General features: G+C 48.9%; 2 protein-coding genes across 4 annotated transcripts in view; both read left to right on the forward strand.

The window, feature by feature from the left end:
- The window catches only part of LOC102454141 (tyrosine-protein phosphatase non-receptor type 11-like), a 125,040-nt gene that overhangs the window by 79,642 nt on the left and 20,790 nt on the right, over positions 1–24,608 (forward strand). For all 3 annotated transcript variants that reach the window (XM_075918572.2, XM_075918570.2, XM_075918571.2), the window contains 4 exons: positions 10,217–10,348; positions 12,694–12,848; positions 13,412–13,479; positions 20,921–21,072. In XM_075918572.2, the coding sequence (XP_075774687.2) occupies positions 10,217–10,348; positions 12,694–12,848; positions 13,412–13,479; positions 20,921–21,072 (507 nt within the window). The remainder of the gene's footprint in view (positions 1–10,216; positions 10,349–12,693; positions 12,849–13,411; positions 13,480–20,920; positions 21,073–24,608) is intronic.
- LOC149520852 (uncharacterized) lies at positions 18,494–19,879 on the forward strand. The gene has a single exon (XM_089775092.1). It carries the CDS (start codon positions 18,521–18,523, stop codon positions 19,715–19,717), a length of 1,197 nt encoding a protein of 398 aa, XP_089631218.1. The 5' UTR covers positions 18,494–18,520; the 3' UTR covers positions 19,718–19,879.

Raw genomic sequence — 24,608 nt, forward strand, 5'->3', positions numbered from 1 at the left:
ATTAGCATAAAAATGGCCGTAGCTTTTTTCGGCATGGAGCTTTGTCGGAGAAAAGCGGCAGTCTAGAGGCTGATCTTTTGAAAAATAAAGCCTTTTTCAAAAGATCCTGTGAACCTCATTTCATGAGGGATAAGGGATCTTTCAAAAAATAAAGCCTCCACGAGGAGTAACGGTAATTTGGAATAGGAAGCCTAATCCGAACTACCTAGTCCATGCCGCGTGTAGCCGCGGGCACGGAGTCCGAACTAGCGGACATTTAAAAATGGCGGCGCCCGGCAATATGCAAATGAAGCCCGGGAAATTCAAATCCCGGGCTTCATTTGCAACTCTGGTTGCCTACATTAACCACCCTAGTTCGAACTAGGGTGGTAGTGTAGACATACCCTATGTCATGTTCTGCATGAGCACAGCTGCTCACTCAACCATAGTGATCTGTGAGTCTAGTGAAGTGCTCTGGCAATGCCAGCATGTTTATTACTTTGAAAACAAGAACTTTTACAGTAATGTATCCCAGAACCTTGTCTTGTTTCTTTAAAGGCAGAAAGATCTTGTTTGTTCTCCCCTCCTGCCTTGGATTTCTGCAAACACTTTTGGTAATGGTCTGTACCTGTGCCTTGTCTGTGTTGTTCTCTCTATCTCTTGGTCAGAATGATACTTTGTGTTTGAATCTTATACTTCATCTCTTCAGTAAAAAGAAAATATTCATTCCACTCAGTGTGAGGAGGGCTGGAAGAGGTCTGAGTAAGAAAATGGCTCGTGTTCGGTTATGTAACAAATAACTGACCATGTTTCCTTTGCTTGACTGTATGACCCAATGAGAGCTATTAATACACTTAGCATGGTAGATAGATATTTGTGGCTTTTGTTGGCATTTTCTCCCACCTTAAAGTCTCCAGCATGCCATGTGCAGGTGTGTGTGGGTTGGCCCTGGTTTTGACTTCTGAGTTGTTAAAATTCTGACTGCCCTTTATTTTAGGGATCATAGAATCATAGAATAATAGGACTGGAAGGGACCTCGAGAGGTCATCGAGTCCAGCCCCCCGCCCTCAAGGCAGGACCAAGCTCCGTCTACACCATCCCTGACAGATGTCTATCTAACCTGTTCTTAAATATCTCCAGAGAGGGAGATTCCACCACCTCCCTTGGCAATTTATTCCAATATTTGACCACCCTGACAGTTAGGAATTTTTTCCTAATGTCCAATCTAAACCTCCCCTGCTGCACTTTAAGCCCATTACTCCTTGTCCTGTCCTCAGAAACCAAGAGGAACAAATTTTCTCCTTCCTCCTTGTGACACCCTTTTAGATATTTGAAAACCGCTATCATGTCCCCCCTTAATCTTCTTTTTTCCAAACTAAACAAGCCCAGTTCATGAAGCCTGGCTTCATAGGTCATGTTCTCTAAACCTTTAATCTTTCTTGTCGCTCTTCTCTGTACCCTTTCCAATTTCTCCACATCTTTCTTGAAATGTGGCGCCCAGAACTGGACACAGTACTCCAGCTGAGGCCTAACTAGTGCAGAGTAGAGTGGCAGAATGACTTCACGAGTTTTGCTTACAACACACCTGTTGATACAACCTAGAATCATATTTGCTTTTTTTGCAACAGCATCACACTGTTGACTCATATTCAACTTGTGGTCCACTATGACCCCTAGATCCCTTTCCGCCATGCTCCTTCCTAGACAGTCGCTTCCCATCTTGTATGTATGGAACTGATTGTTCCTTCCTAAGTGGAGCACTTTGCATTTCTCTTTATTAAACTTCTGACCATTTCTCTAACTTGCTAAGGTCATTTTGAATTATGTCCCTATCCTCCAAAGAAGTTGCAACCCCAACCAGTTTGGTATCATCTGCAAACTTAAGAAGCGTACTCTCTATCCCAATATCTACATCATTGATGAAGATATTGAACAGTACGGGTCCCAAAACAGACCCTTGAGGAACTCCACTTGTTATCCCTTTCCAGCAGGATTTAGAACCGTTAACAACAACTCTCTGACTACGGTTATCCAGCCAATTATGCACCCACCTTATCGTGGCCCTATCTAAGTTATATTTGCCTAGTTTATCAATAAGAATATCATGCGAGACCGTATCAAATGCCTTACTAAAGTCTAGGTATATGACATCTACCGCTTCTCCCTTATCCACAAGGCTCGTTATCCTATCAAAGAAAGCTATCAGATTAGTTTGGCATGACTTGTTCTTCACAAACCCATGCTGGCTATTCCCTATCACTTTATTACCTTCCAAGTGTTTGCATATGTTTTCCTTAATTACCTGCTCCATTATCTTCCCTGGGACAGACGTTAAACTGACCGGTCTGTAGTTTCCTGGGTTGTTCTTATTCCCCTTTTTATAGATGGGCACAATATTTGCCCTTTTCCAGTCTTCTGGAATCTCCCTTGTCTGCCATGATTTTTCAAAGATCATAGCTAAAGGCTCAGATACCTCCTCTATCAGCTCCTTGAGTATCCTGGGATGCATTTCATCAGGACCTGGTGACTTGCTGACATCTAACTTTCCTAAGTGATTTTTAACTTGTTCTTTGTGTATCCTATCTTCTAAACTTACCCTCTCTCTGCTTGTATTCACTACGTTAGGCACACCTCCAGACTTCTCGGTGAAGACCGAAACAAAGAAGTCATTGAGCATCTCCGCCATTTCCAAGTTCCCTGTTACTGCTTCTCCCTCCTCACTGAGCAGTGGGCCTACCCTGTCCTTGGTCTTCCTCTTGCTTTTAATGTATTTATAAAAGGTCGTCTTGTTTCCCTTTATGCCTGTAGCTAGTTTGATCTCATTTTGTGCCTTTGCCTTTCTAATCTTGCCCCTGCATTCCCGTGTTGCTTGCCTATATTCATCCTTTGTTAGTTGTCCTAGTTTCCATTTTTTATGAGACTCCTTTTTTATTTTGAGATCATGCAAGATCTCCTTGTTAAGCCAAGCTGGTCTTTTGCCATATTTTCTATCTTTCCTACACAGCGGAATTGTTTGCTTTTGGGCCCTTAACAACGTCCCTTTGAAATACTTCCAACTCTCCTCAGTTGTTTTTCCCTTCAGTCTTGCTTCCCATGGGACCTTACCTACAAGTTCTCTGAGCTTATCAAAATCTGCCTTCCTGAAATCCATTACCTCAATTGTGCTGGTCTCCCTTCTACCTTTCCTTAAGATCATGAACTCTATTATTTCATGATCACTGTCCCCTATACTGTCTTCCACTTTCAAGTTCTCAACTAGTTCCTCCCTATTTGTTAAAACCAAATCCAGAACAGCTTCTCCTCTGGTAGCTTTTTCAACCTTCTGAAACAGAAAGTTGTCTCCAATGCAGTCCAGAAACTTATTGGATAGCCTGTGCCTCGCTGTGTTAGTTTCCCAACATATGTCTGGATAGTTGAAGTCCCCCATCACCACCAAATCTTGGGCTTTGGATAGTTTTGTTAATTGTTTAAAAAAGGCCTCATCCACCTCTTCCACCTGGCTAGGTGGCCTGTAGTAGACTCCTAGCATGATATCACCCTCGTTTTTTACCCCTTTTAGCTTAACCCAGAGACTCTCTACACAGCTATCTCCTACGTTCATCTCCACTTCAGTCCAAGTGTGTACATTTTTAATATACAAGGCAACCCCTCCTCCCTTTTTTCCCTGTCTGTCCTTCCTGAGCAAGCCGTACCCTTCCATACCAACATTCCAATCGTGCGTCCCATCCCACCAGGTTTCTGTAATACCAATGATATCATAGTTGTATTTATTGGTTAGCAATTCCAGTTCTTCCTGCTTATTACCCATACTTCTTGCATTTGTATATAGGCATCTAAGATACTGATTTGATCTTGCCTCCCTGTTGTGCCCTGACCCTCCTTTCTCCTTGCCATTATAGGTCGTAGTCCCCCCCATTTCCAACCCATCTCCCAGTCCCGCACATTCAGCACTTACCTGTGGGCTTTGCTCACCTGCCCCCGTCGAACCTAGTTTAAAGCCCTCCTCACAAGGTTAGCCAGTCTGTGTCCAAACAAGGCCTTCCTGCTCCTGGAAAGGTGAACTCCATCTCCGCCAAGCAGTCCTTCCTGGAAGAGCACCCCGTGATCAAGGAAGCCGAATCCCTCCTGGTGACACCATTGTCGCAGCCAGGCATTCACCTCCAGGATGCACCTCTCTCTGGCCGGGCCCCTACCTTTGACAGGAAGGATAGAAGAGAATACCACCTGCACTCCAAACTCCTTCACCCGTACTCCCAAAGCCCTGTAGTCACACTTGATCCGCTCAGTGTCACACCTGGCAGTATCATTTGTGCCCACGTGGATGAGTAGCATGGGGTAGTAGTCAGAGGGCCGGATAATCCTCGACAATGCCTCCGTAACATCTCGGATACGGGCCCCTGGCAGACAGCATACCTCTCGAGATGAGCTGTCAGGGCGACAGATGGGTGCCTCCGTTCCCCTCAGAAGAGAGTCTCCAACCACCACTACCCTACGTTTCCTCCTCGCAGTGGTGGCAGGAGACTGCTCAACCTTGGTGGTGCAAGGCCTGGTCTCCTCCACTGTGGGGGGTGCCTCCTTGTCTCCTGCAGAAAGTAAAGTGTAACGGTTATGTAACAACACAGTGGGAGGGTTAGGAGCAGGGGTGGAACACTGCCTGCTGCCGGAAGTAACCAGCTGCCAGTGCTCACCCTGCACCACCGCCTCCTCCATAAGTGGCTGGTCAACAGTCCCACATCCTAGGACAGTGACCTCAGTGGACTCCACAGGAATACTGTCCAAGAATTCCTCATGGCTTCGAATGCTCCTCAGCCTGGCCACCTCCTCCTGTAGCTCTCCTGTAAGCGAGTAGTCCATTACCCGGTAAGCCTAGGTTCATCAGGTAGTCAAGTCACTACTCAACTACCAGCTGACCCCCTTGCTGCTTCTGCTGCCTCTGTGTCAGAAGCAGCAAGGGCGGGAGCAGGAACCAGTGCTGGGGGGAGCCAAACTTAAAAGCTGGTTTCCCCCCAGCACCATTGGGGGGGGCACACGCAGCGGAGGCAGAGGCGCAGCAGGGGACCCAATGCGAGTGGGGACTCAGCAGTCCCAGACCACTACAGCTCTGCTTTTTAAATGTAGTAACAGCCTCCAGGCTCTTACTACATTTAAAAGGCAGAGCCACAGCGGTCCCAGAGCTGGCGTGAGCCAGGACTGCTCAGTCCCAGCTCACACCGCCTCCAAGAACTTAACCCCCTTATCGACCAATTGAGTAGTCAATGGAAATTCCATCGACTACTCGATTAGCTTATTAGCCGCTACTTAAGATCCCTACTTTATTTTTTAAAAAATCATCAAGCCACCCAGGTAGAGGTCTTTGTTTGAAGGATTGTATGACAGGTTATGTCTGTTCAGAGCACAGTGAAGAAAGACCAGCTGGCCCATTGAAAAGAGCTGTGCCTCAGCTTCCTCACTCCTGGAACAAAATTATGAGATTTTAGGTGGTTTCAAAGGAGGACAACCAAAATGATTAGGGGGCTGGAGCATATGACCTATGAGGAGAGACTGAGGGATTTGGGTTTGTTTAGTCTGTAGAAGCAAAGAGTGAGGGGGGATTTGGTAGCAGCCTTCAACTTCCTGAAGGGAGGTTCCAGAGAGGATGGAGAGAGGCTGTTCTCAGTAGTGACAGATGGCAGAACAAGGAGCAATGGTCTCAAGTTACAGTGGGGGAGGTCTAGGTTGGACATTAGGAACAACTATTTCACTAGGAGGGTGGTGAAGCACTGGAATGGGTTCCCTAGGGAGAGAGTGGAATCTCCATCCCTAGAGGTTTTAAGTCCCAGCTTGACAAAGCCCTGGCTGGGATGATTTAGTTGGGACTGGTCCTGCTTTGGGCAGGGGGTTGGACTCGATGACTCCTGAGGTCCCTTCCAGCTCTATGATTCTGTTATTCTACAAATCACACTTCAGAGCACCCCCAGGACCCTATAATTTCTGTGATGTTTTACCAACTGGGCAAAGCTCCTCTTGATTAATTTTTTGCTTTGTTTTTGTCAGGGGTTGCTAGACGTTGCTGATGCTCTAGAAATAGCCCTTTTTGAATCTACTTCCTTCCTTGTTCCTTCAGTCAACACCTCTGCTGCACATTCCCCCACATTACTTGGGACTTCTCTAAATCGTGCCAGTCTTCTCTCTACACTAAAGACACAGCCCTTTACAATGATTCAGTAATCAGACCACTACAGTAATGCAACATGTGCCAAGTATTTTTGAGAGATGCTCCAGCCTTTTCTATTCAGTAGACACAGCTTGCTGTCCTGGTTGGATATGAAAGCTTTAACACCCCAGCTCAGGGTGCTTTTTGATCTGCAAGAGGTAGAAGGAAGCATCTTTCCCAGAGATGCTGACTTTAGGACCAGTTTGCTTCAGGCAGTAGGGGTTCCTGAAAATCTCAGATCCATCTAAGACTCTTGAGACTGCAAAATATGCAGTAAGAGGAGCAAACAAAGGCACATCATTACAAATTAAAATAATTCTCTCAGTAATTGTCTCCATCTTGTCTTTCTCAAGTTAAAATAGTACCATCTTGGAAAGGATCCACTGATGTGAGGTACAGTGCATCCCCTGTGTCACACTGATGACTCTTTAATGTTACACATTACCATTGAGACTCTTTATGCCAACAGCTGCCTCCTTGTTCAGTATCCTGCATTAACATGGCAAATTGTTATCTCTGTCTACTTAAATATAAGATGTGGGTTTCAGTGCATCTTATGCTTTTTGCAGAAAATGCAAACAAAAGCTTTGTTCCAAAACATCTTGGTAGATGTATATGCATGCGTCCCTCATCTAGCATAATAGTTTCTCATGTTGGCAGCAAGATTCTTGTCTCATGTTTTCTACTTGCTGTTGAGTTTTGGCAGTGAAATTACTGACCTTTAGATGCACATTTATGGGGAAGTTGTTCTCTGTAGTAATCTGTGGGTGGTTTGCATTTGATATTGCTAGAAAATCTGTCTGTGTGTCTCCTAGAAATTGTTCATCCTTACAGAACAATCAATGTATCTTGCTGTTTCCTATTACTGTTTTCACTTTGTTTTGGATGACTAATACACTTTAAATGCAGAGCTGCAGCAGGGGTAGCTTCCCAGACCTGTCAAGCCAGGACTGAGCTGGGCTGCTGGTCAGCCTGCTAAAAAAGTGTACTGGCAGGGGGCAGGCAATGCGTGTAGTCTATATCATTAACCTATAAGCTTTTGCTAACCGGTTTAATCGACTACACTATTGTATCCCTAGTGCACACTGATTACTCCCCCAGGTAACAATTGTTTATACTGGGCTTGATAGTAAATAAGTGATTTTATTAAGTACAAGCAGTAGGATTTAAGTGGTTAAGTGAGAACAGGCAGAGCAAAGTAGATTACAAACTTAAAATAACCAAAAAATGCACAGCTAATTCTGAAACTAAAACCTCAGTGCAAACTTACTACAAACTCACCCTAAAACTGTTCCTTTTCCTTGAGAGGGCGCAGACTGCGCCCTCTTCCAACTGGGGCTCAGGGGACTCCCTCCGTACCACCAAGACCTGTGGTGCCAGAGCACTGGGCAGCGGGGTGGCCGCACCAGTCATGACCTAGGGGGTAGTAGGACTGATTGAGTCCTTTTCCAGTTAAGCCTTCAAAACCAGGGAAAAATCCTTTTCCCTGGGGGTATGTCTACACTACAGCACTATTACAAATGAACTTAATAGTTAATTTGAATTAAGCTAATTCAAAATAGCGCATCTATACACAAAAATTATTTCGAAATAGCACATCCACACTGAGTGGACCCTGAACCGAAGTTAAGACTGGCCGGAACCAGTGCTGGCATGGCATCAGCTTAGGACGTAGTGTGTGGGGCTGCTGCCTGAGGCTAACTGAGCTCCGTGCTTAAAGGGACCCTACCCCCACCCCAGACAGACAGTTCTCAGGGTTCTCCGCTTGCTTGTCTACCTCGATGAGGGACAGCAAAGCAGTCCTGGCTTGGAGTGCCCTGAGTGCCCGCACTCGGCACATCACAGCACTCGGCCACATGGAGCCAGAGCTGCCCCATGGCACACTGGTGCATCTTGTGGGGTCGTTGCTATCAGCCTGGCTGCACTTGCTGCAGGCTGCCATCTGGGGGGGGGGGGTCCATTGGGGGGCTGTCAGGATCCAGGAGGCCCTGCGGGAGAACGTCCACCCTGAGGAGCCCACAGAGCCACCCTGGTCCTCCCCACCGGGGGCTCGTGCCCTGTTCCTCCCTCACGTCCTTCCACTTACCCCTCCCTAGCCCCCCTTCCTGATGTCAATCAAAAGACACGTATGTTCAAAAATAGAAACTGGGTTTATTGAACAAAACTGGGGGGGGGGGGGGATGAACCTCTGGGGAGACTGGGAAAAGGAGGTGGGAGAGGGGAAGAGAGAGGGTGGGAGAGGGGAGGGGGAAACCTGGGAGGAGGGAGCTGGAAGGGGGAAGCAAGGGGAAGAAGGGGGAGGGGGAGGGGAAGCTCAGGGCCCAGGGTTGGGGGGTCTCGCCAGACCAACTTGATTTTCATGCAAACCCGCTCCTGGGTTCACATGTGGCCTTTGGTGGCCAGGCTGGCAGCTATCCTGCCCTAGGCGGCCGCATTCCTCCATCTAGTGCGTAGATCATGGACATTGGGGGCATCCCCCCCAAACCTGAATAAGGTCCGTGATCTCCACCCTGGACCAGGAAGGCGCCCGCCTTCTCCAGCCCGTCAGGCTCCTGGGAGCTGGCAGACTGCCCCTGGGGAACGGTGGAGGGCTGGCTGCCAGTGGCTTGCTGGCTCATGTTTTGGGGCCACTGGGTCAGGGGCCCCGGTGGCCACTGCTGGCTCTGGGCTGGCAGGCTTGGAGCTGGCACAGGCACTGTGGCCAGGGTCTACCCCTTTAATGGCTCCGGGGCTGGGGGAGAGGAGAGGAGTTTTCCTGGTTGTGCCCAGAGTGGCCACCAGGGCTCCCTGGGAAGGGCTGGAGGCCCCCTATTTCGAATTAAGCGTCTACACAGCACTTCATTCGAAATAGCTATTTTGAATTTGGCGTTACTCCTCGTGGAATGAGGTTTACCAAATTCGAATTAAGCACTCCGCTATTTGGAATTAATTTTGAAATTGCGGTTTGCATGTATAGATGCTATTAAAGTTAATTCGAAATAATGGCTGTTATTTCTAATTAACTTTGCAGTGTAGACGTACCCTGGGGTCTTTAGTTATCCTCCTGGGTGTGCCTCACCACCCAAAGAAAAAGAAACTCCTAGCTTCCTATTGTTTTATAGATACCACGTTTCCATGGACAATTATTTGGTCAGCCCCTACCAGTTAGGGAGGTCATGTGACTTCCTAAGACCAACCAATGCTCAGACTTAAAGGACAAAGGAGACTGTTTACAGTTGGTCATCTAGACTTTGAGGGAAACACCCGTGATGGCTCTTATTCGCACAGTTACAACCATAAACCATTCCATACTCCATATATCTGACTTGACACACAGGAATGATACATACACCAAATAAGATATACAGATCCAGCAGATTATGAAATGAAGATTGCCCTGAGCATCTTTGAGTTATGCATATTCGTGTCCATAAGTCCATTTCACAAAGCATGTGGGGAGGGGGGGTCCTGTCACAGGGACACTCTGAATCAAGCTTAAATGGCAACTGAGACTAGGTATGTCAACAAGTAGTTGAGTATACAATTAACCAATAAGCCTAAACATATTGGTTAATCATGTTGACTACTCACATTTCCCCCACCCTGGTTGCCTCTGTATCAGAGGCACCAAAAAGGGGGGAGCAGGAGCAGGTGCTGGGGGGAGCCAGTTCCCTCTAGCACTGGCTCCATGCTGATGCCTGCCTCTATTAGAGGCAGCAGCGTGGGGGGGAGGAGGCCAGGAGAGGATGGCATGGAGCAGCCCCTGTCCACGGGGGGGCTGCCCATGGACAGAGGCTGGTCCGGCAGCAGCCACTGTCCACGGGGGCAGACTCCCCCCCCCCCCCAAGCAGGCAGGGTCTGCTGCCAGACCAGCCTCTGTCCATGGCCAGTTTTTCCTGTTAAGCTAGCCTTAGCCAGTTTGCACTGTACTAGTAACAGTGTGAACTGCATATTTATATAGACCAAGTCTAAATCTTCAGAAAACTGCATTTTACAAAACAAATCTGGTTTATGAAATCAGATACTGTTTGGTTTTTTTTTTTTTTTTGTTCTTCCATCTTCCAGAGTAAGTGTGTCAAATACTGGCCTGATGAATACGCGTTAAAGGAATACGGGGTTATGCGTGTTAGGAATGTTAAGGAAAGTGCAGCTCATGACTATACGCTAAGAGAACTCAAACTTTCTAAAGTTGGTCAGGTAAGTATGTCAGTAGCTTTTCTTTTCTTTTTTTTTATTGTCTGGTTGCTTAGTCCTCTAGAGTTTCTAACAAATCTTCATCTTTTAATTTAGGAGCAAAAAATTGCAGAAAGGGATAAGCCATCTATGGACTGTCACGGGGCAGGTACACTACACCCATCTCTGCTGGGGTAGCCTGACCTAGCGGTCACAGACAATAAAACACCCCTTCTGGAAGGGCAGTGAGTCCTAGCGGCCAGAGTCAATATCAACCCACCCTGTTTGCAGGGCAATAAGGTTTAGCAGCCAGTGGCCATTCCCCACTCCCTCCCTTCCCTCAAGGCAGTAAGGCCTAGCAGCCAGAGTCAGTATCACAGCTGTAGCACCCCCCCCCCCAGGGGTTAATGGGGGTAGGGTAGGGGGACCTGGGCCCACTGTCTCTGCTGGGTCCCAGCCCAGGGCCCTGTCAGCAGTAGGGTGGCTACAACTAGCTTGGTGGGGAATCTGCCCAAAACACGCTGAGCTCTTGGGGATCTAATTCTGTAGATTTATTAGGAAACCTGAAGGTAAGGTGGTCTTGGCCTTAAGGGCAAACCAAATCAGCCTTCACTCTGTTCAGGTGCTTACATGTGCCCCTTCATTATAGCATCTGAGTGCCTTACATCATCTTGATTGTTGAGAGACCTAGTAATGACAGTTGTTTCTCAGCTCCTGATGTGGGGGCCTCCCTGTTCACCAGTGCCAGAGCAAATCACTACTGCCATGTTGCTAGGTTTAATTGATTTACTGTTCTCATTTGTTCTGCAGTACACAAAAGCATGCAAAGTTTGAGTGTGTTGCACAGGGTTGCTGCCCTAAAGAGCTTAGTCTGTGACAGAGGGAGCTGCATCGCAGTGGGGAAGGAGAGAGCCTTGGTTGTTACATGTGGTTATGTGCAGCATGTTTGACTTGCTGGGGACCCCAGCAGTTACAAGCTGGGGACCAACCGGTTAAGTAGTAGTTCTGCAGAAAAGGACCTGGGGGTTACCGTGGATGAGAAGCTGGATATGTCAACAGTGTGCCCTTGTAGCCAAGAAGGCTAATGGCATATTAGGGTGCATTAGGAGGAGCATTGCCAGCAGATCCAGAGATGTCATTGTTCCCCTTTATTCGGCTTTGGTGAGGCCGCATCTGGAGTATTGTGTCCAGTTCTGGGCCCCCCACTACAGAAAGGATGTGGATGCATTGGAGAGGGTCCAGCGGAGGGCGACCAAAATGATTAGGGGGCTGGAGCATATGACTTATGAGGAGAGACTGAGGGATTTGGGTTTGTTTAGTCTGCAGAAGCGAAGAGTGAGGCGGGATTTGCTAGCAGCCTTCAACTTCCTGAAGGGAGGTTCCAGAGAGGATGGAGAGAGGCTGTTCTCAGTAGTGATAGATGGCAGAACAAGGAGCAATGGTCTCAGGTTGTGGTGGGAGAGGTCTAGGTTGGATATTAGGAAAAACTATTTCCCTAGGAGGGTGGTGAAGCACTGGAATGGGTTACCTAGGGAGGGGATACAATCTCCATCCCTAGAGGTGTTTAAGTCTCGGCTTGACAAAGCCCTGGCTGGGTTGATTTAGTTGGGATTGGTCCTGCCTAGAGCAGGGGGCTGGACTTGATGAGCTTCTGAGGTCTCTTCCAGTTCTATGGTTCTATGATTCTATGACTTATATGTGGATGATAAGGAAACTGACTCTACTTGAAGGTGTTAAAAGTGATTCCCAAAGGATGGGAGAGTGTTAGGTTGGCAAACCAGTACAGGCAGAGCATTCTGTGTACAGGGGAGAGTGTAGAAAAAGGTGCAAAACCTGCTGAGGGATAAGCCAACAAGCAGGTTGCTTAGGCTGATGTCACTGGCTAAGTGAGACCATAAACAGTGGGTAAGAGAGCACAGCGGGTAAGAGAGTAAGGCTCTGACTCCGCAAGTAGGAAACTGTGCAAGTCATCCCACTGAAGTCAGGTTATGGTCTAAGAGGCAGAGTCATGCAGCATCCTGAAGGTGAGGACAAGAAGCTAGAGATTGTTGCAGTAGAGAAGCGGGGAGCCATGAAGAGATTCAAGGAAGCGGGTGATGTGGTCCGATTGCCAGGATGGGAAGAAATATCTTGGAGGCTTGTGTTCATCTGGAGTGGAAGCAAGCACTGTGGGTGTTGAGGAGGCAAGAGAGAAGTTACTGTAATCAAGAGGAATGCATGGCCTTTTTAGGTTTTGACAGTGTTAAGAAGTCTGTTGTGTTTTCCTTTTATAAATCAACTCTGATTCATCCTGAGTAAATGAATGCTTTTGGCTGGGTTTCTCTTGATATATTTAACTTTTAGATATGATTGTTGGTGGCTTTTTTCAGGGGAACACTGAGAGAACAGTCTGGCAATATCACTTCAGAACCTGGCCTGATCATGGAGTACCCAGTGATCCTGGTGGTGTCCTGGACTTCTTAGAGGAGGTCCACCACAAGCAGGAAAGCATTGCTGATGCAGGTCCTGTTGTGGTACATTGCAGGTACAATAATGTAACTTATCTCCTAGCTTCCACTATAAGCTTCTTTAAGAGTTAAACATTTCATTCTGAAAAATGCCATTTTTTCCTGGGTATTTGGCTACCTGAGAAAACAACTTGAAGTTTGATGGATGAATAACTATGCACAAGTGTTTCAGATGTTGGGAAATGATGCATGCTAGCTGCCCTTCTCACAGGGTAAATATTGATATTTATTTTTCAGATGTGTGTGTGTCAGTGTATGTGTGGATGTGAGGGAGGGTTTCTATATGGGGTTATAGGAAGAGGGATGACGTTGTGCTTCTCTATAAACCAAGTATGTTTACTAAACCCTAAATTGAGTTGTGCCGTTCTGTTGTACTACTTTTGTTTTCTCCAGGTAAATCAGTCTTTGTTTCTAGTTAAGCACTTCTAACTATTTGGCCAGCCATAGCTCAGTTCCATTTGTTTGATAATGCCATCTGGAAGTCTGGTACGTCTTTACATTGGACACTTAATTAGGTTGGGCTACTGTGACTTTATTGTCTATTCAGAAAGGAAACCATAATCATTTTCTTTTTTGACAGTGCTGGGATTGGGCGAACAGGAACTTTCATTGTGATTGATATTCTTATTGACATAATCCGATTAAAAGGTACGTCCTCAGTTTAGTTTCTTCACTAGTACTGTGAAAGTGCCATTGTAGGATCTGTAAGGAGACAATTGGTGAAGATCAGGCAGAAGCTGCACAGTGTATGTTTGTACTTGGGAGATATCACATCCCTTTCCCATTTACTTCAATGGCAGTCATATGGCCAAAGCCTGGGATGAGGATTTTGCATCTCACCTACAGTGATTTTGTAAATTCCGCAGTTTTTGCTGGCATACCTGCTTTTTGCCAACACCTTTATTCTGCCGCTATCCATTTGTACTTTCCATTTGCCATCTTTGCTGTCCAAAATATTGTACAGGCAGTCCCCGGGTTACATGGATCCAACTTACATTGGATCCCTACTTACAAACGGGGTGAGGCAACCCCGCACTAGCTGCTTCTTCTTTGAGTGCTTGCTCATGTCCATTCTGATTAGGTGTACGTGCACCGCGTGCACGGATTCCGGAGCTTTTTTTCCCTTAGCAGTACCCATAGGGCCAGCAGGGAGCCCCCTGGAGTGGCGCCGGTATACCGGTGCATATATACCCCTGCTGGCCCCTCCACCCCCTCAGTTCCTTCTTACTGCCCGTGACGGTAGCTGGAGCATGCTTTCAGGCTGTTAGCCTATCTCTTAACAGCTTATCTCTTATCCGTTCGCAGTTGAAGTTTCTTTTCTAGTTAAGTAGTTGTTAAGTACTGTAAATAGTTATTTAGATAAGGGAGCAGTGGAACCCTCCCGCGAGGGGAGGGCATGCCAGGGCCCCAGGGCTTCAAACCCTGTGCCTCCTGCTCCAAGCCTATGCCCTGCGGAGACCCTCATTCTAACTGCCTTAAGTGTCTGGAATAGTGATAGAAATGTAGCCGTGTTAGTCTGGGGTAGTTGAAGCAAAATGCAGGACAATGTAGCACTTTAAAGACTAACAAGATGGTTTATTAGATGATGAGCTTTCGTGGGCCAGACCCACTTGGAAGTGGGTCTGGCCCACGAAAGCTCATCATCTAATAAACCATCTTGTTAGTCTTTAAAGTGCTACATTGTCCTGCATTTTGCTTTAAGTGTCTGGGTGAGGCTCATCGAGCTGAAAGCTGCTCTATCTGCAAGAGCTTTAAACCCAGGACTAAGAAGGAGAGGGACTTCCGACTGAAACTCCTGCTAATGGAGTCGGCACTGCAGCCTCAGGGCGAGGAGCGGCCTCATTCCGCCTGCAGCGCACCGACGGCGGCACCGTCGGACAGCAGGGCACCAAGACGCAGATCGCCGTCACCGGTGCCGAGGGCCTCCAAGAGCTCGAGGGGTCGCTCGGCAGAGAGGAGTGCCCAGAAGGTGCGCCCTAAGGAGGGGCACCTTTCTTCTAAGTCCTCTAGGAAGAGGCACAGCCCGGACAAGGGCAAGAGCCCTGGGCAGACAGTGGGGCTAGGAGAGGTCCGTCAGCCTTCCACCCCAGAGACCTTTGAGGCAGCCCGGGACCTCATCCACATGGCGGTGGATGAAGGGGAGGGCCCGGTACCGCAGGAGCGGACCGCACCGGCACAGGCCTCTAGTGCCCCCCAGCAGGACAGGGCTGGGCCGTGGGACCCTCTGGGCGATGGGCAGGCCTCGGCCCAGCAGCAGCAGGCGCCCCGCACGGCACCGACGCTGTTGCCGCTCCCGGCACTGATCCCTGCTTACTCCTTGGGGGCACAGCAGCAGAGCGCGGCACCGGTGCACATGACGGCACCAGAGGGGTACGCACCGGTCTATCAGATGCACCTGGGCGCGGTACTGCCGCAGCAAAGGCCTCCACTCATGCCACCACCAGCACCGCGGGTGGTGCACAGGGGCAAGCCATCGGCCATGGCAGACCAACGTAGGGCGCAGTCTTCATCAGCACCTCCATGGTCGGCATCAGAGTACTCTTCGGAGTCGGAGGCTGAGTCAGTGGTTTCGACCGGGCCCTCATATAGGTCGCGGCCTCGCCATAGGTCCCGCTCGTCGGTCAGATCATCTCACTGGGATCCGATGGTCCAGCAGCAGTCGCAGGGGCAACCCCAGTGGGCTTTCTGGACGCCCTGGGCATACCATCAGGCCCAGGGGCCTCCCCCTTCGGGGCCGGCAGTGGGGTCATCCCAAAGAAGTAGCACCCCATCTGCCACCCCCTTGACAGCCCCCCCGCCTGGAAGTGGCTCGCCCATGGCTTCGGGGCCGAGACCCCCGGTGATTGGTCAGGGGGAACCGGGGGCACAGTTGACCGAGGAGGCAATCCCCTCAAGGGACTTCTCGTCGTCCTCGCCAGACGAGGCCCTGGCCGACCCCGCACCTCAGCCCCCGTCCATGGTCTCCAGGGCGCACCAGGAGCTGCTTCAGAGGCTGGCGGTCAACCTTGCGGTCCAGCACGAGGAGGTTCACGAGGACTTAGATCCGATGGTGGACATCATAGCGGCAGCGGGCCCTGGTCGGGTGGCGCTCCCACTGAATAAAACGGTGGACAAGCTGTCTAAAACCCTGTGGCGGACGCCGGCCTCTATTGCACCGACCCAGAAGGGGGTCGAGAGACGATACTATGTACCCCAGGAGGGGCATGAGTATCTGTTTACCCACCCGGCTCCAGGATCCATAGTGGTTCAGGCCGCTGGGCAGAAGGAGCGCCAAGGGCCTCCAGGCCCCACTCCAAAGGCAAAGGAGCCTAGGAAATTGGACCTGCTCGGCCGGAAGGCCTATGCCACAGGGGGCCTCCAGCTACGTATAGCTAACCAGCAACTGATGCTGAGGCGTTATGCTTTTAATATGTGGGCGTCCACGCAAAAATTTGCCAGCCAGCTTCCTCCCGAATCCCGCCAGGAGTTCGGGGCCTTGACGGAAGAGGGGCAAGCAGTGGTGCGTACCTCTCTCCAGGCGGCCTTGGACGCAGCCGATTCGGCAGCCCGCACCGTGGCCACAGGGGTGGTGATGAGGCGTAGTGCCTGGCTGCAGGTGTCTGGCATCCCACCCGAGGTGCAGACTACTATCCAGGACCTGCCCTTTGAGGGGCCGGCCTTATTTTCAGAGCAGACTGATTCCAAGCTGCATAGCCTGAAAGACTCAAGGGCAACCCTGAAGTCGCTAGGGATACATACCCCGGCACCTCAGAGGCGCTCTTTCCAGGCTAGGCCCTACCCTAGAAGGGGGCAGAACAACGAAAGGGGTCGCAGGAGAGGCCGCAACAATGGCCGCCCTGACCTTTTCAGGGGCAGGCGTAGGGGGCCTCGGTCAGACTCCGAGAGAAGCTCAGGGCCGTCCCCCGGTCTCCAAGCCAAGCCCTCATTTTGAAGGTACGCCAGAGAGCAGAGTACCAGTAGCGCCTATCTGTCCGCCCTTTGGGGACCGTCTTTCCCTATTTTTCCAGGGATGGTTAAAGATCACGTCGGACCGTTGGGTCCTAGACCTGGTGAAGCAGGGATATACTATCCCCTTCCTCTCTTACCCTGCCTCCCATCCCCCAGCCTCGTCCCTTTTCAGGGACCCCTCTCACGAGATGCTCCTTCGGCAGGAGGTGTCCAACCTGTTGATGCTAGGGGCCATAGAAAGGGTGCCTCCAGACGTAAGGGGAAAGGGTTTCTACTCCCGCTACTTCCTGGTACCCAAGGCGAAAGGGGGTATGCATCCCATACTAGACCTCCGAAACCTGAACACCTTTATAAGGAAGACGAAGTTCAGGATGGTGACGCTAGCCCGCATCATCCCATCGCTCAGAAAGGGGGACTGGTATGCTGCTCTCGATTGAAAGGATGCGTACTTCCACATTTCAATTTTTCCAAGTCACAGAAAATTCCTCCGGTTCACGGTGGGGCAGGATCATTTTCAGTTTACGGTCCTCCCCTTTGGACTGTGTACGGCCCCGAGGGTCTTTACCAAATGTGTGACCGTGGTAGCCGCATGCCTGAGGCGGCACAAGGTCCAGGTGTTCCCATATCTGGACGACTGGCTCATAAAGGGCAAGTCTCGAGAACAGGTACTGGATCATGTCTCACGGGCCAGGGCTTTGTTCGAGAGCCTCGGCCTCCTCATAAACGATGCCAAATCATTGCTAGATCCCACGCAAGTCATAGACTTTGTGGGGGCCCATCTGGACTCGCCTATGGGCAAGGCGTCCCTGCCGAGAGACAGATTTTCGACCATTCAATCACTGGTAGTGGGGCTGCAGGAGTTCCCGACTACGACGGCGAGGACCTGCATGAGGCTGCTAGGCCACATGGCGGCGGGCACTTACGTGGTCCAACATGCCAGGCTACACATGTGCCCATTGCAGGGGTGGCTCAAGGTAGCGCACAACCCCTTGAGGTCGCCGCTGGATGCGGTGGTAACTATCCCTCAGGACGTTCTGCGCTCGCTGGACTGGTGGAAGGACGAGAGCACGGTGTGTGCGGGGGTCCAATTCACCAAGCCGTCCCCGTCGGTGCAGCTGGTCACGGACACCTCGGACGTGGGATGGGGCGCTCACCTGGGCAACCTCGGGACACAAGGTATGTGGTCGGCAGAGGAGGCTCGCCTCCATATAAATATCAAGGAGCTGCGGGTGGTCAGGTTGGCCTGCAGGGCGTTCCTTCCCCACTTACAGAACAGAGTGGTGGCGGTGCTGACAGACAACACTACGGCCATGTTCTATATCAACAAACAGGGTGGGGTGCGTTCTTCTCCCCGGTGCCGGGAAGCCCTAGAGCTATGGGAACTGTGTATAGCCCACAGCATTTCTCTGGAGGCGTCTCACCTCCCAGGAACCAGGAACGGGCTGGCAGACAGGCTCAGCCATTCAATCCAGGCGCATGAGTGGGTGCTAAGGGGGGATGTACTTCACGAGGTCTTCCAGAGGTGGGGGTTTCCCCACCTGGACCTGTTCGCGACTCCGAGCAACGCCAAGTGCGGGGAGTTCTGTTCGTACATGGGGCACGGGCAGGGCTCTCGGGGAGATGCGCTGCAGGTCAGCTGGCCCAGGGGCCTACTCTATGCCTTCCCCCCGTTCCCTCTGATCCACAACACACTCCTCAGAGTGCAGAGGTTCAGGGCTCGGGCCATCCTGATAACGCCAGTATGGCCTCGACAGTACTGGTTCACCACCTTGCTGGATCTGACTGTGGAGGGCCCGCTCAGGCTACCCCTAGTGCCAGATCTAATCACTCAGAGCTGCGAGGCCGGGGTGGCACTCCACCCGAGCCTTCCATCTCTCCACCTAGCAGCGTGGCTCCTCAGTGGCTCTCAGTGACGGAGCGAGCCTGCTCTAGAGATGTCCAGGAGGTCCTCTTGGAAAGTAGGAAGCCGTCCACTAGAGCTCTCTACGAGGCTAAGTGGAGGAGGTTTACTTCCTGGCTGGGGGGCAGGACGCTCGCTCCAGGTGAAGGGGCGGTTCCGACTGTCCTGGAATTCCTTCTCCACCTGCGGAAACAGGGCCTGGCCACAGCCTCCCTAAGGGTGTACCTGGCGGCCATTGCGGCCTTCCACGCCGGGGGGGGCCAAAGGTCTATCTTTGCCAACCCCTTGGTTAAAAGGTTTCTAAAGGGAGTCGACAGGTTGATGCCATATGAGAGGCCTCCGGTACCGGCATGGGACCTTAACCTGGTCCTGACTGCCCTTATGAAGCCCCCGTTCGAGCCCCTAGCTTCATGCTCCCTGACACATCTATCTTATAAGGTAGCTTTCCTTGTGGCCATTACCTCTGCCAGGCGGGTGTCTGAGCTTAAGGCTCTCACCTCAGAACCACCTTACACGGTGTTTTTTAAAGACAAAGTGAGGTTACGTCCACACCCGGGATTTCTTCCCAAGGTGGTCTCACACTTCCACATGTCCCAGGATATCTACCTGCCAGTGTTTTACCCTAAGCCACACGCGTCACCCAGGGAACAGGCTCTGCACTGCCTGGACGTTAGGAGGGCGTTGGCTTTTTATATAGATAGGACACGAGAGTTTCGTAAGTCAAATCAACTGTTTATTTCAGTGGCAGAAAGGATGTATGGTCAGCCAGTCTCGGCGCAGCGTATATCCTCGTGGGTTACTTCCTGCATTCGACTGTGCTACGAGGGCACGGGTAAACCACCGCCGCGCATAACAGCACATTCCACTAGAGCCCAGGCGACGTCGGCGGCGTTCCTGGCCTGCGTGCTGATCCTGGAGATCTGCAGGGCAGCAACCTGGTCATCAGTGCACACCTTTGCAGAGCATTATGCAATCACGCAGCTGGCCAGGGAGGATGCTGCTGTCGGGACGGCAGTTCTGTGTTCTGCAGAACGATAAGATAATAGTCACCTTCCGACCCCGCCTCTGGAGGGGGGACACGGCTAGGGACTCACCTAATCAGAATGGACATGAGCAAGCACTCGAAGAAGAAGAAGAGGTTACTTACCTCGTAACTGTAGTTCTTCGAGATGTGTTGCTCATGTCCATTCTGCATCCCACCCACCTCCTTGTCGGAAGGAGCCGGCAAGAAGGAACTGAGGGGTGGGAGGGCTAGCAGGGGTATATATGCACCGGTATACCGGCGCCACTCCAGGGGGCTCCCTGCTGGCCCTATGGGTACTGCTAAGGGAAAAAAAGCTCCGGAATCCGTGCACGCGGCGCGCGTACACCTAATCAGAATGGACATGAGCAACACATCTCGAAGAACTACAGTTACGAGGTAAGTAACCTCTTCTTCTCCCCAGCAGACCAGGGAGACGCGAAGCTAGCGCCCCTCCCCAGCAGACCAGGGAGATGCGGAGCGGCTTTTCTCAGCAGACACCTCAGCTTGAGAATAAAGGACTGAGGGAAGTGAGGTGTGGGAGAATAAAACTGAGCTCTGGAGAAATGTTTGGCTAGAGTTTCCCCTACAATATGTACCAGTTCTGACTTACATACAAATTCAACTTAAGAACAAACCTACAGTCCCTATCTTGTACGTAACCCGGGGACTGCCTGTAATGATTTTGGTTTCCTATTTGCAAGGTCAAGTTGTGAAGTCTTCACAAGTTATAGTGGACAGACAATGCAATGTTCATATCCTTTAAATAGCTCAACATAAAATTAATACTATACTGATATAAGGTCTTTCCTGATCTGAAGACTGCTTATCACTCATTTCCTCAGCTATGGTGGGATGGACTATTTTCTTTAAGTTTCAAGTATTCCACCTCTACCTTAGTGCCTCTATATTATGATGAACATTTTTAGCTGTAGACTGGATGTGACTGCATTTGGAATGTAATAGGGCAATGCAAAGTGGTGACTCCTTCCTCCTACAGAACAGCTGGGCAGCTTGTCTTCACAGTACTGCAAGTTGATGTACAAATGGACAAGCTAGGGTCTTAGACTGCCACCCCAAATTATTATTACTGTAGCAACCAAATGTGTTATGTGTCTTACATTCACCAGGGAAAACATAGTCTGTCCCAAAGAGCTGATAGTCAAAAACAGTCTGTGCTTGTGCAGCCACTACCCATTAATACAGGTGGTCTCTTCTAGGTGTGGACTGTGATATTGATGTTCCAAAGACCATTCAGATGGTGAGATCACAGCGGTCTGGGATGGTTCAGACAGAAGCACAGTACAGATTTATTTACATGGCAGTACAGCACTATATTGAAACACTACAGCGTAGAATTGAAGAGGAGCAGGTACGTTGGTGCCAAATCTACCACGGTCTTTGTGTGATGATGCTGATTAGGAGCTTGCTGTGATGATGGGAAAAAGCAGAATTGCCCTGTTGCTGTCTGACTTTTTTAGGTGTATTTACTGTATGTTGATTGTATGCATCATGAAAAGGCTTGTTCCATTACACTATTTGTTCAAACAGCGTTGCCATCTATTTCAGGTCACTGTCTTAAAAGACTTATTGAAACTGAAGGATTTAGACAGGTTTAAAGTAATAAAAATGTGTAGCTTTTGGCCATCTAGGACAGGGGAGAAGGTTCTTCCATTACCATTCCTACCTATAGTAATCTCCTGGAAGGTGCAGCAACATCTGAGGCCCAATCCAGCATTTCTTGTGTACTCAGAACTCTTATTAACATCACTAATTAGGTTAGGATGTGCAAGGAATGAAAAGTAAGGCTCTCAGTCTTAATAAAGAAGACTCCAGTATGCGTTATCATTGTACGGCATGTGGATTTCAAGTCTCTCTGTTAAATATGTATTGAAAGTGTAGTAATTGTATTCAAAGAGAAGTTGCTGCAACCCCTGTTTTGGATGCCGAACATTTTAAGTTTTTAACTATTAAAAAGTGGTCTTAGTTTAAATTTTTGGAGAGAAATACTTTTAAAGAATGGAGCCAATGTTGTAACAGCATAATAGCCAAGGAACAGAGAACATTTACAGTGGAGACCCTCATAACAAGGCAGAGTGGCTGCATTGGAATGAATGTTGGCTGGCTCAGGATTAGTTGGAGTGGAACCACAGAGCTATTCCTTGCTCTGGAAAGCTCCAGCAGCCCCCAAATGCTTTTGCTGATTGTTAATATTGTGCTGTGGTGGAGAAAAGGCTTGGTTTTTTCTTTCTGTCTTCGGCTCTTTCAACCCTTTCCCAACATGGGTGCCATCCTGCGTTCTTAGCCTTGTCTGGAACAGCAGGGGTTGTTCTCTGCAGATCTCCATACTGCTGCAACCATTACATAATAAAGCTAGTGATCTTTCTCTCTTTTCCCACACCATTCACATAATCTCTTCCACACCTAATCACCACCTGCAGAACAGGACTCCCCAGGCACTTCAGACATTTTTCTGTTATGACTCTGCTGTGTCCTATCTTGCCTTAAAGGTGACAGAAGTTTGAAAATACATGGGAGTGTCCTGCAAAGTTGTGACCCTCAAAGATTATATGATGTTCATTTCACTTGCTGCTCTTCACAAGATTGCCTCTTGGAGTTTGTCTAGTTCTGATGTAGTAGTTCCAATATATATGGAGCTAATACAGTTACAATAGCATCTGATATTAGAACAGAGGAATCATTCTCTCCTATAATGGTCACATGAAATCTGTAGCCATGTAAAATGTATATTACTCTGCTAAAATGGTAACAAGACTTCAACTGGGTTCTGTGCTTTTCTTTCCTCTAATACAGTAATACTGCTGCTAGTTTTGGACTAAAAAAGCCCTTTGAAGCTCTTGTAGGAAGATAATGTAATACTGAGCAGCCTTGTGATGACCTGACAGTGGTCCACATAATGCAGTGAGAGGGAGGAACAAAAATGGATGGAAACGGGTTGAGAGCATCAGTGGAATGAAAGAAGCAGTTGAGTGTCTCCTATCCCCCATTTGCAGCTTATTTGGGGGTGAAATGTGTTTTGTCATCCTTTCTACCAGTGGAACATCCCGCCCCCTCAAAAATAGTTGTGGAAAGAAAAGCTTATAGGTGAAGCAAGATCAAGATCTTATTCGTGGAGCCCTGCGCTGATACAAAATTTGCATCTGTATCTATAGCCACAAAAATGAGCCATGGATCTCTGCATCCACAGATGTTGATACCCACAGATATAAAGTGGATAGCTTCAAATTTGCTGGGTTTTAGATACATAATTTGTACTCATGTCCATATCTGCAAAAATAACCCATGGAGATTCACATCCGCAGATATCCGCAGATGCAGATAAAGCAGATACTGCAGATTTGCAGGTGTCTACTTATTCTTGCCTTAATTCAGAAAATGTCTTGAGTTTGTCCAGCTCTACTGTAGAAATATTCCCTGTTGCCTTTAGGCATTGAGAGCCTCCGTTGTCTTGATGTAATCAGTATTGTGTTAAATGTTGCCTGTCTCTTCTGAATTTAAGAAAATGGCAAAGTAAACTTGTTTGGTTAATTTCCTTCTTGGAAGCAATGCTTACAAATAATCATAGAATCATAGAATAATAGGACTGGAAGGGACCTCGAGAGGTCATCGAGTCCAGCCCCCCGCCCTCAAGGCAGGACCAAGCTCCGTCTACACCATCCCTGACAGATGTCTATCTAACCTGTTCTTAAATATCTCCAGAGAGGGAGATTCCACCACCTCCCTTGGCAATTTATTCCAATATTTGACCACCCTGACAGTTAGGAATTTTTTCCTAATGTCCAATCTAAACCTCCCCTGCTGCACTTTAAGCCCATTACTCCTTGTCCTGTCCTCAGAAACCAAGAGGAACAAATTTTCTCCTTCCTCCTTGTGACACCCTTTTAGATATTTGAAAAGCGCTATCATGTCCCCCCTTAATCTTCTTTTTTCCAAACTAAACAAGCCCAGTTCACGAAGCCTGGCTTCATAGGTCATGTTCTCTAAACCTTTAATCATTCTTGTCGCTCTTCTCTGTACCCTTTCCAATTTCTCCACATCTTTCTTGAAATGTGGCGCCCAGAACTGGACACAGTACTCCAGCTGAGGCCTAACTAGTGCAGAGTAGAGCGGCAGAATGACTTCACGAGTTTTGCTTACAACACACCTGTTGATACAACCTAGAATCATATTTGCTTTTTTTGCAACAGCATCACACTGTTGACTCATATTCAACTTGTGGTCCACTATGACCCCTAGATCCCTTTCTGCCATGCTCCTTCCTAGACAGTCGCTTCCCATCTTGTATGTATGGAACTGATTGTTCCTTCCTAAGTGGAGCACTTTGCATTTCTCTTTATTAAACTTCATCCTGTTTACCTCTGACCATTTCTCTAACTTGCTAAGGTCATCTTGAATTATGTCCCTATCCTCCAAAGAAGTCGCAACCCCACCCAGTTTGGTATCATCTGCAAACTTAATAAGCGTACTCTCTATCCCAATATCTACATCGTTGATGAAGATATTGAACAGTACGGGTCCCAAAACAGACCCTTGAGGAACTCCACTTGTTATCCCTTTCCAGCAGGATTTAGAACCGTTAACAACAACTCTCTGACTACGGTTATCCAGCCAATTATGCACCCATCTTATCGTGGCCCTATCTAAGTTATATTTGCCTAGTTTATCAATAAGAATATCATGCGAGACCGTATCAAATGCCTTACTAAAGTCTAGGTATATAACATCCACCGCTTCTCCCTTATCCACAAGGCTCGTTATCTTATCAAAGAAAGCTATCAGATTAGTTTGGCATGACTTGTTCTTCACAAACCCATGCTGGCTATTCCCTATCACTTTATTACCTTCCAAGTGCTTGCATATGATTTCCTTAATTACCTGCTCCATTAT

The sequence above is a fragment of the Pelodiscus sinensis genome, chromosome W (genome assembly GCF_052426305.1).
Source record: "Pelodiscus sinensis isolate ZL-2025 chromosome W, ASM5242630v1, whole genome shotgun sequence".
Classification (NCBI taxonomy): Eukaryota; Metazoa; Chordata; order Testudines; family Trionychidae; genus Pelodiscus; species Pelodiscus sinensis.

What these genes read in the sequence shown, in the direction of transcription:
- LOC149520852 (XM_089775092.1), top strand. Translation starts at nt 18,521, where the DNA reads ATGGCCTCGACAGTACTGGTTCACCACCTTGCTGGATCTGACTGTGGA.